The 11,868-nt window shown below is 39.1% G+C and overlaps 2 protein-coding genes across 2 annotated transcripts in view; one reads left to right on the forward strand and one right to left on the reverse strand.

Annotated features, from left to right (window-relative positions):
* The window catches only part of Htr2b (5-hydroxytryptamine receptor 2B), a 9,876-nt gene extending 5,767 nt beyond the window's left edge, over nucleotides 1-4,109 (reverse strand). The window contains 1 exon segment of the mRNA XM_029475161.1: nucleotides 3,761-4,109. Within this exon segment, the coding sequence (XP_029331021.1) occupies nucleotides 3,761-4,109 (349 nt within the window).
* The window catches only part of Psmd1 (proteasome 26S subunit, non-ATPase 1), an 80,139-nt gene that overhangs the window by 46,104 nt on the left and 22,167 nt on the right, over nucleotides 1-11,868 (forward strand). The window contains exons 17-18 of the mRNA XM_021166195.2: nucleotides 9,791-9,905; nucleotides 11,748-11,864. Of these exons, the coding sequence (XP_021021854.1) occupies nucleotides 9,791-9,905; nucleotides 11,748-11,864 (232 nt within the window). The remainder of the gene's footprint in view (nucleotides 1-9,790; nucleotides 9,906-11,747; nucleotides 11,865-11,868) is intronic.

The raw sequence follows: 11,868 nt of genomic DNA on the forward strand, positions 1-11,868 counted from the left end.
ATCCGTAACGAGATCTGGCGCCCTCTTCTGGAGTGTCTGAAGACAGCTACAGTGTACTTACATATAATAAATAAATAAATCTTTAAAAAAAAACAAAACAAAACAAAACAAAATAAAATCTAGGGCTGGAGAGATGGCTCTTCCAGAGGTCATGAGTTCAATTCCAGCAACCACGTGGTGGCTCACGTGGTGGAGATCTGATGCTCTCTTCTGAGAGAGCGACAGAGTACTTACATACATAGAATAAATAAATAAATCTTTAAAAAAATAATAGTAATAAAATCTAAATTGCTGGTTGAGAGCAGGAAGGGAAGCACAGGCATGGTGGCAGTGTTTGTGATCCACATAATAAGTGAAAGTCAGCCTTGACAACACATCAACCAATACCTGGTCTCCAAATAAAAGTCAGCAACTTAGAAAAGCACAGGAGGGACTAGGAATGTCAGCTGGAGTGTGGCGCCATGGAGCACACAGGAGGCATCGGGCTTGATTTAGGATTACAATTTATTGTTGGAATGCGTTATGTTCCACCTGTTTTCAGCAGAACTTGGATTAAATATTAGTGAAATTTATAGTAATCAAGTGAAACAGCAAATATTTAAGCTTAAAAAGAAAAAGATGTAAGAGGAGTTAATCAGGCACATAGACTGACTGCTTCTATAAAAACAATCCCCGCCACCCTGTACTTAGCTACCTGCCAGCATCACCCTAACCTGAACCAGAGCCCCAAGACTAAGCAAGCTGTACTTTAACCTACACAAACCACAGTTTCAACTTCATTCCTTTACTGTCTTTGAACTAAAACTAGAGAAAGTAATATTGGAATAATTGGAATTATGGGAACCCAAATAATTGTAGGTTAAATAAATGTCATGGCCTAATATTTCAGGAGCAAACCAGGTTTTAGTTTGTAGACAGTTTATTCAACTGCTAGTAGGACAATACTTTGTTCAGTGTGAAACTGCATACTGTAAAGACCATGATGTGAGGGGAGTCACTCAACTGCCTCTGTTTGCCTCCCTTGGTTATATAATCATAAAAGATTAATTATATCTTTTGAGATAATGTATTTGATAAGGAAAAATCGAAGTTATTCTGTTTCCTATTCAAATGTTCTTATCTTTTTCCCTGTCTCCCCGCCTTCATCCCTCCTCATCTTCCTATTTGGTTTTCCTTTCAAGTTGTCACTTTATTTAGTTTTGTTAAATTTCTCAAAAGATTTATTTATTTATTTATTTATTTATTTATTTATTTTATGTATGTGAGTACACTGTAGCTGTCTTCAGACTCACCAGAAGAGGGCATTGGATCCCACTACAGATGGTTGTGAGCCACCATGTGGTTGCTGGGAATTGAACTCAGGGCCTCTGGAAGAGCAGTCAGTGCTCTTAACCGTAGTTCATTATTCTTAACTTGTTTGTTTGTTTGTTTTTAAGTTTGAATACTTAACTGTTATAAAGGTTTTTAGTTAATTTCATTGAATTTCCTGGTAATAGCTAAGATTGTTTATAATGATAATTAATCTTTTATGATTATATAACCAAGAACACTTTTGTTTGTAAACTTTAGAAGTTCTGATGATTTTCCATGCAATTAGAGAAAATCATGTGTTGCTACTTTTAAAAAATTATCAGAAGTTCATGCAAATGTGTTCATTTAGAAAATCTTATTGTCTATCTTCTGGGAAAGGCTATGCAGAGATCTTACTATTTGAAGTCAGGTCTCCCATATACTGTACCCAGCTTCATTCATTTGATGTTTCCCAAGGGTGCATGAATCCACATGCACTGTCTCACAGACTATGTCTCAAATAATGAATTCATACTGTGACATTTTCAGTGATGAATATGTTCTGGGTTGCTTCCCCCTGGCCCCCAATCTAAGAACTCCTTTTGTACAGCATTATTACCGGTAGCAAAGCTTTATTTTATTTGCTTTAAGTATTTGCAGATTGAGATGCTGTTAAAATGGGTTATAATTTAAGACCTAAGTGTGCAGGTGATAGATATATTTTATGTTAGAATGTTTGGTTTTCTGCTTATTATTGTTAATATCTTAAGCAACAATTTTTATATATAAGCATTTTTTCTCACTTCATGGGAAGCCTACTATTTGGAACCTTGTGAGTGTTTGTCAGCTAACTTGAACACTTTAAAACTTTCCTGTTAAGATTCCTTAACCTAAGCCAGTTATTTACATACCTAGCTCAGAATTTTGCATTAAGCAGATGTTTGGTGTTTACGAACTGAACTTTCAAATTAAAGTTCACTTCTGTAAAATTTATTCTGTTCTTTATTCAATATTTTTAATCCTGTGTTAGCAAAACAAAGATAAAGCATTTTAGCATTTTCTGTATGCCCACAAAGCATCAGAGCGTGGCTTTATGTTTTAAGCTGTAGTTACGGCCCTGGAGTTGAGAGTTGGAATCTTACTCCCATGAAGTCTTTCTGTGTCACCCTACATCATCCTTACTTTGCTCCTGCTAGCTTCAGGCTGTTTTTAGAGTCTCATTTCTTACTCTTTATGGCACACATGTACTATTAGGCTATTCAGAAGGTTACAGAATTACCGAAGGCGAGGGAGAGAAAAACAATGCCACTGACTAAAGAGTCCACTAAGGCAGTGGAAGCTTATGTGTTGGTTGCTTATCCTGTCTTAGTTTGCTTTAAAGCTGGGTGAGCCAGCGTTGCTTGCAATAAAGCTTTAACTCCTCACCATATTACTATATATGAAGACACAGTGCTTCATTTCAGATAGCTCTGTGTTGTTTCTTATAAAAATAATTGGAATAGCAGTTTTCCTTCACTTTTAAATTTAATAAGCTAGTGTGTTCTAGATTGGTGCACTTTATTTCTATAACCTGTATGTTTATTCTTAATATAGGTGCAGTTCTTAGAAGCCTGATCATCTATAGTTTTAAATTATTTATTAGTGGCATACCAGTTTATACCAAGCATTGACTAATGAAATGTTCTTATAATGCTGACTTAGAAGCAGGAGCCGTCATAGTTTCTCAACAGACTCATTTGTGTTCTTTACATAGCTGGTGATAATGTAACAGCAGAAACTCTATGCCTACTTTAATATCTTTTTTTATTATAACAAAAATCTGAAAGTCAAACTATATTTTTATTATCATAGTAACTCAGGGTCTGTTCCACTTATTTTATTAACTTACAAGTTTTTTGGGAACACAGATGGTCAGATACCATAAAAAATTTAAACAAATGGAACCTCTCTTGAGATACTTTGAGGAAGACCATTTCCTTTTGTAACTAAACATCTTCTCCTAGCATGTGTAGACACCATGTCTTAGCTTAGTACTCAGGTTAGAAAGAGCTAGGAGAGGAATTTTTTGAACAATGCCTAACTTTAATTGGGACTGGCTGATTAAATGATTCTATTATTAAAGTCCCACAATTGTCCTAGTTAGCGATCACTTTGTTAAAGGGAAAATATGAATAATTTTTGAAAAATGTACTTTTTTTACTTACTAAAATTTTTAGGTAACAAATGCAGAATCTACAAATATTGCCAACTTAATGACTTTATAAAGATGGCTGAGGAAGGGTAAACATGATCCTAAGAAATTATTTTTATGTCCTTTCACATTTACTACAAATCATGAAAAATGAAGGAATGTTCCCTTCTGTGTTTTTAATCCAGGTCCTTCTTTTATTTCAAACAAAATAAAGGTCAGTGAGTGTCCATGTCACTACGTTAGTAGTGTTCAGTGGCAGGAACAAGGGGAAATACTTACCAAACATGATTGTCAAGAGGGCAATCGGCATCACAAACAATCCAACCAGCAAATCTGCTACCGCCAAGGACATTAAAAAGTAGTTGGTAGCGTACTGCAGCCTTTTCTCCAGTGCAACAGCCAGAATCACAAGGATGTTCCCGCCAATGGTGGGTATTATCACCGCGAGTATCAGGAGAGCTGCCCAGTGCACTGTATGCCCCTGTTCCTCCACAGTCTGCTTCATTTCCTCTGCTACTGATTCTGTCTCTAGTCCAGAACGGTTAGTCAGGATCAAGTGATCACATGTCTTCTGTAAAATGTGCTCCGAAGTTGTGCTTTGTTCAGACATTTTATAAGATGAAGCCATTTGCCTCTTTGTGACTCAGTCCAGTTCCAGACAGTGGTCAGCATGGTCAGTAGCTAAGCAAGTCATCTGCTTTAGCAAAGCATTTAGCAAACCCACCAGACACTCACAGCAAGGTGACTTCTTCCTTCTAAAAAGATTCAGGTTCTCCAAGATGGGACTGTGTACACCTCTGTCCCTGTTGCAGGTAAGACATCCACATTTTAGGTTTTCCAGAGGCTTAGAGTCCAGAAGACTTGATGAAAGACACCAATAGATGTGGATGAAAAAAAGTTAGTTTATCATATCTTTTTTTCTATAATTTTAAGACATGAATTTATCAGAGTTTCCCTCTAGATACAGAGGTTCTTATTTCTAAAGAGCAGTAAAAAACACTAGAGCTTCCCCCTCCCGTTTTGATAGGATGGTATGTATTATGACAGTGCAGCCAGTGCCCCCAGAGTTGATAATAGAGATGATAGCGTACTACGTGGTATCTGACCCTTGGATTCCTTGTCCCTTAACTTTAGAAAGCATTCAGAATAGTGGCCCACCAGTAAGAGGCAAGCCCACTATGAGTAAAGAATTTACCAGCTAAGAACCTGAATGAGTGTTGATTTCAAAGCTTCTTTGTAACTCATTTTATAATTTCTTAAGTTGGAGAGAAAGTAGTGCAAAGTATCTCTAGCCAAATACTTGCTTTTAGTAGTAATCGCTTCTTTCTACAAGATTTTAAATGCAATCAAAGCAGTCTGCCAACTTTGAACCAGTTCTTTTTAAGTTCTTAAGTCTTCTTTACTTTCCCAGTTCCCTTCAGACGCACTTTAAGAGGAAGATTGTTATTTGTTCGTTACACTGACAACTCCCATATTAAATTTGCCTTCATATTTATAATTTTTAAACCACTGAATAGATACAAAGGAACGTGGAAGCAGAGCTCCTGAAGGTTAATATGGGAACAACAAAAACCTGCTAGTTCCATATGAATTTGCTAAATACTCACCGCTTGTCTGCTGTGGCTTTCCTAAGCATGCCGTCCTGTGTCTGTTCAGTTGGACTCCCTCTCCTGACAGATCCTCCCCCCACTGTCTTGCTCTGAGCCTTAGCGGCTGGTGCTCGTAAGCAGTGAAACAAATGTGTTGTGCAGCTATCTGCCTGCCAGAGAGGTTGTTTCCTCTTTGATACTGTCATTATTAGAATATAGCTATAGTCATTGTAATTCATAAAACTGCTCGTTAATCGTGTTCCAACCAGTTCATGACCCTGATTCAAGTTACATTCTTGTGCGTCCTCTTTGCTATTTAGAGGGTAAACTCGTACTTGAGCATAAGGTGACTTTATTTGGAATGAGGCCTAGGCCGTTTTTCCCTTTTGAGAAAAGAAGATAAAGTGGAGAGTCTCCTCCATTAGCTGTATAGCAGTTCGCACACTTGGGGTTTTTACCTGTGAGACAATATTTTCATCCAGCTAATTAATGCCTTTGCTGTGGAGTGCAATAAATTTACTCACGTCACAGCCTTATATAGAAAAGCACAGAAAGAGCTGCATGCTGCTTGTATACGTAGATTTTGGCAGAAACGTTGTCACTGTTCATTTTTAAACAGCATCTGAATTTGGAAGCTGGTTCATTGGCAACTTCTTTTCCAGTGATTTTTAATTGGGAAAAGTGTATAATGTGAAGTAAAAATCTATTTCTGCCCTATTTCTGAAAAATAATGTATAAATCTTACCAATTATGCTCTTGAGATTTTTCTCTAAACTATAAACCTGGCTTAACATTAAAGCTACAGCAGGGCAGTGGTGTCACAGCACTTAGGAGGCAGAGGCAGGCAGATCTATCTGAGTTCAAGGCCACCCTGTTCTACAGAACCAGTCCCAACACAGCCAGCACTACACAGTGAAACAAAACAAGACAAAAAAAAAAAAAAAAAAACCTCTAGTATTCTCAGTGTTTCCTTTTTTAAAGGGTCTTCACAGGTCTCTCAGAGTTTAATTGCTTCTTTACGTAACTGATGGGATTTGTGTGTTTCTTATTAAGCATATTCATACATATGCATAAGGCATTCTATCATGTTTCACATCCTCTTGACCTCCCTTGTCCTCCTCCTCGTCCCTGCTAGCCCTCTTCTACTTTCCTGGGTTGAATCTTTGCATCCGTGTCCCAGCAGGTTGTTTCATTAGGTTATTTACAGACCATGGACACAGTAGCAGTGAGGGTACCCCTGAAGAAAATGGCTTTCTCTTCTCCATCAACCATTAGCTCAGGATACTCCTCAAGATCTATTTATTTTCTTTCTTCTTTTTCTTCCTTCTTTTGGGTCATCATTCCTGTTTGATTTCTCATAGTACTTTTGTTGATTGCATTTCCTAAAATTCTTAAATTTTTGTTACCATCTTATTTGGTTTTTGCATGCATGATGTGGGGAGGGGTGTGCATGGCTCAGCACACTGTGTGGTCAGAAGACAGTTTGCATGTGTGTCCCAATGATTAAACTCAGAAAGTCAGGCTTGGCAACAGGTTTCTTACCTGCTAAGTCATCTCACCAACCCTATTTCCGATTCCTGATTAATTGTTCTACAAGTTTCATAATACTCAGATTCAGTTTCTTTCTACTCATTTATTTTCTATTTCCTATTGAGAGCTAAGGCTGGTGGTTTGCATAAGGTCTGATTGATTTCAAGATGTTGATTGATAATCATGTTGAGATCTCTTGATTCTTTGTAAATTGTAAAACGGTTATACAATTTTTTAAAAGATTTATTCATTATTTTATGTATGTGAGTGTACTGTAGCTGTCTTCAGACATCAGAAGAGAGCATTGGATCCCATTACAGATGGTTGTGAGCCACCATATTGTTGTCAGGAATTGAACTCAGGACCTTTAGAAGAGCAGTCAGTGCTCTTGACCGCTGAACCATCTCTCCAGCCCCATGGTTATATAATTTTATCATGACTTTATTTACTATTACTTTAAATCATTACATGCACATATGTGTGAGCAAAGATTACTGTTAGGAGTTTTGCTTTCAGTGTGTTTTTGCATTGCAGTCTCTGCTTAGATGCTTGTTGGTCCATCTAGAGCTGTCTGCTGAAACACTGACAAACCTACAAAGAGCTTATGGCTTTATTATTCTCCTCAAAAGAGATTAAATGCCTAAACTAGTTTATTATAGGCTGTCTTTCCTTGTCCAAACACTTGTGTTTTCTAAAGGATGTGTCAGAGCTGGAATGTTACTCAAACTAAAACTTACAGGATTTTGTTTTTTTAAGGCTTTTGCATTTCCAGCCCTCACTACCAGTTTCTGCTTAACTGCAGTCAACTGTAAGCCTTGTAACAGAGTTTGTGTTCCAAGCAAAATTGTTTTTTCTAAGTCTCATAAAATAATGCCATTTGAGAAACAAAACACTAAGTCGAGTCATGTCCTCTTTTGGGTGGTTTTCTGCAAACGGTGATGGGGAGGATCAGCATGGCTAAGGTGCAGTGCGCACGTGCATGAAGACAGTGGAAGCAAGGCTCTGTACAATGGCTGTATACTAATAGGAAGGAAGCCCAAGGTTTGGGGGTGTGGGGGGAGGGGTGGCTCAGGAAAAGTATCAGGATAGCTTACTTACTCCTACTGCTTTCAAGTGCCAATTATGAAGCAGGTGAAGTTTTAAGATAGATTTTAGGTAAATTCTTTTCTACGAGTCAGTTTTCCCAGCAGTAGCTCACCCTTGCTGCATCCAAATGACAAGTTATAAAATTCTATGGGCCACTAGTTCCCTAAAAAGTTCCTGAGAAGCCGGGCAGTGGTGGCGCACACCTTTAATCCCAGCACTTGGGAGGCAGAGGCAGGCAGATTTCTGAGTTCGAGGCCAGCCTGGTCTACAGAATGAGTTCCAGGACAGCCAGGGCTACACAGAGAAACCCTGTCTCAAAAAAAAGTTTCTGAGAAAATCTGAAAGTGAGAATCTTAAGTCCAGCTTGTTTAATAACTGTTTTTGAAAGAACCTTTTGGACTGTTACACTGTCTTTTAAAATAGAGATCCAGCTATCGCAAGTTAGCACACAACTTCCCGATTCAGATCCAAAGCCAATCTCTGATTTTCCATACAGATTTCAGTGGTGTCAACATACTGACACATCAGCTCTCTCTAGCACGCACAAAAGGGAATAGGTAATATTTTGTGGGTAAAACAATTAAGGCCCAGTACGATTCAGAGCTTGTTTCCTTGATGATAAATAAACACCCTTGAATAGGAACCCAGATCTTTCTGACTCTGAGCCTATGTCCCCTCTACCTCAATGAACTAAACACAAATAAAATAAAGGTAAGTTGTCAGAAACTAGTGAGAAGTGCTCAGGGCCTGAAACAAGGCCATGAAAACAGAAATAGGAATTAAATAAGGTTTCCCTTGATTTACCAACAGATGAGCTGTGGAATCTGAAGGGATGGAGAGAGTAAAATAATGTAGATGAATGGTCACCATGAGAGAAATTGCAGAAGAGAGGGAGTCCTCGTCTGTATGTCAGCTCAGGTGTCAGTGATGTCTTTGGTTAAAGGCATCCAGCTGGCCTTCAGGTTCTATTCCAGATGGCGCGTGGATTGTCAGGGGTATAGGGACCTTTCAGGAGCTAGTATTCCTGTGCATTGTGCTAAGCCTCTGATTTGGCACTTACCTAGTAATAATTATAAACTTGTAATTTTACCAGAGAAATATCACAAGATTTATATCTTGAAATTTTCTTTTGTGATGATGACCCTGCCAAGAACTGTTTGTGCCTGGGTACATGTATTACGAGTTTTTCGTAAGGGGAAAGACTCCATATTCTGAAAGCCTCTTGATCTATTAATATGTTGTAATATATAGTAGTTGTAGAAAATACTCAGTAAAGACATAGAAGCCAGAATGTTGAGACAAGGAAGTTGATATGTACAATTTATGGTTAGATGATGCCAGTGATTTGTATGCATGCCCTTGCTGAGTTCTTGCTCTCTGGAAGGTTTGTACAAATACTAACATTGGCAAGATGACTGTCGGCTGGAAACAAAGAACTTCTTATTAAATAAATAATCTGAATGTGTCACTTATTTCGGTGTATAATCCTCATCCCCAGTTCTTCATGTAGCTCTGGCTAGCCTGAAACTTGACATTTAGACCAGGCTGGCCTCAAACTCACAGGTGTCCTCTGCACCAGAGTGCTGGAATTCATTTTTTGTGCTGTCCTAGAAACATCTAAAAGACTCTGTAAATGCCTCGTCTTCTGTAACAAAATACATAGTGCCCAGAAAGTAGGGCAGTGCGTCCAGAGGAATGTGCCCCATGTGACTGCTCAGTCTCCACTTTGAGGGCGCTAGGAAATGACCAGCATGCAGTAAGCTTGCTTGAGGAGCCCGCTACGGTCCGCTTTCTCTGCGTTTTCTAAATGTCTACTATCAATAGAATTCTGTGGAAGATCACCACTTGTGTCTTCCAGTGGCTTTGACTTTCCTGTGTAGTACTGTGCTAAAGTGATGACCACCCTGCATCTGTTTCACTAGAGCTTGGGGTTAGAGGTCTGTGCTAATGCATCTCTCGGTGGGAGATTTTTAGTTCTAGGACTTATTTGCTAAGTATTATGTTGTTTCCTATCTCAGCAATAAAAACTTGTTTAAAATTCCTCCATTTTGGTTTATAACATGTTACTCATAACAGTCCCTTCTGTTTCTTTACTTCCTCTCAGGACGCCTGAACAGTGTCCAAGTGTGGTTTCTTTGTTGTCAGAGAGTTATAACCCTCACGTGCGCTATGGAGCTGCAATGGCCCTGGGAATCTGCTGTGCTGGTACAGGAAACAAGGTACAGCCCAACCAGTGGAGCCTTCTTTCCTGACACTAGGCTTTTCTGTTGCAGAAAAGTGTGTGAAACAACTGAAAATACGGGTGCAGTGTGATCCCTAAGACCGCGGTGCACGGGGCTTCACAGTGCTCCCCCACTTCCCTGTGCTGCAGTGTCTGAGGACTCCTAAGAACAACCTGATATACACGGCTAACCATTGTGAACTGCTCTGTCATTACATGGTTATTCTTGCTGTTTAATTAGTACCATAGACATGAAGATCGCTGTCTAAAACCACCCAAAATCAATAATTTTTAAAATAATTTTTAGTTATATGTATATGTGTATGCCTGTTTGTGGATATGTTTGCCTGTGGAAGCCATAGGTGTCAGATCTCTCAGAAGCTATGATTATAGATGGTTGTGTACATGCCCTTAACCACTGAGCTCTCTAGCCCCTAAAAATGTTCTAGCAGTGTGTGCGTGTGCATGTGCATGTCTATGTGTGTGTGCAATTAGTTCTCTCCCTCCATTAACAGGTTGTGGGAATCAAACTCAGGTCATCAGGCAACAAATACTTTTACCTGCTGGGCCCGGCTGTAACATAACCCTGCTTCCCAGCATGCGTACAATCACTGGACCTTGCCTTGAACAGCACACAAATGCATACGTCTTGGGCACCTTGGATGGACCTTTCTTTTAACTCAACGAATGTGTATGTTTTTGTGCTAGAAGAAGACATTGTTCCCCTTCTAGAGTTTTATGTTTTACTATTCAGAAAGGGATCAAACAACTTTGAAAGGATTTTTTTATTTTATATTTTGCCTGTGTGTAAGTCTGTATACCACCCACATGCAGTGCTTGCAGAAGCCAAAAGGGGCATTGAGTTTCTTGGGTCTGAAATTACAGTTCAATTGTTAACTGTGTGGGGGTGCTGGAATTGAGCCTGCCTGCCTCTGCCTCCAAGCGCTGGGATTGAAGGCATGTGCCACGCCCACCCGGCAACAACAAACCGTCTTTTAACTCTGGCTCCAGGAGATCCTATATCTTCCTCTGGCCTTCAAGGGTACCTGAATCCATGTGCACATATCCACCCCACCTTTACACACACATATGGTTAGAGAGATCAAGTATATCTAGAGTTTCCTTTGTTGTAGGTGGGGTGGAATGCATGCATGCCACAATGTCAGAGTCAGAAGATAGCTTGAAGGAGTCAGTTTTCTCTGTGTGACTTAGCAGCAAGCTCCTTACCTGCTGAGCTATCTTACCAGCTGCCTTTTTTTTTTCTAGTTTACATTAGTTCTGTAAACAAAGGAAGGATAGGGTTGGATATTTTGCTAAGTAATTTTCCTCTTAGGCTTTTAATTTACATTTATGTCAGTTCTCATAAGTTAAATACAAATTGGATCTTTCTCTTTCCATATTATCCTAAACTTAATATGATATCTAGAGGCAGATGTTCTTTGAAGCAAAGCATCTGACAAGTTAATACAATGAAAGATTTTTATTACTTATACTAAATAAGTCTGCTTTATTTCTGAGTAATTTGTATAACCCAGGTATCTGTACATAGCTGAAAGAGAGTATTTAAGAACTATAACTGAGCAGTGGTAGCCCATGCCTTTAATCCCAGCACTCAGTAGTAGGCAGAGACCAGCCTGGTCTACAGAGAACTACAGAGAAAGTTCCAGGACAGCCAAGGCCACACAGAGAAACTCTGTCTTGGGGAGAAAAAAAAAAAAAAAACAAAGTAGACATTGCCCTCGTCTAAAATATACCTTATACCTTTGACAGCGAGTGATTTGAAGGTGCAGCCATCTCAACCTCAGTTAAAGTTTTGTCTTTTTGTTTGTTGTGCTTTCAGGAAGCAATTAATTTACTAGAGCCAATGACCAACGACCCTGTGAACTACGTGAGGCAAGGGGCTCTGATAGCTTCAGCTCTCATCATGATCCAACAGACTGAGATCACGTGTCCAAAGGTGA

Source organism: Mus caroli, chromosome 1 (assembly GCF_900094665.2).
Source record: "Mus caroli chromosome 1, CAROLI_EIJ_v1.1, whole genome shotgun sequence".
In the NCBI taxonomy this organism is placed as follows: domain Eukaryota; kingdom Metazoa; phylum Chordata; class Mammalia; order Rodentia; family Muridae; genus Mus; species Mus caroli.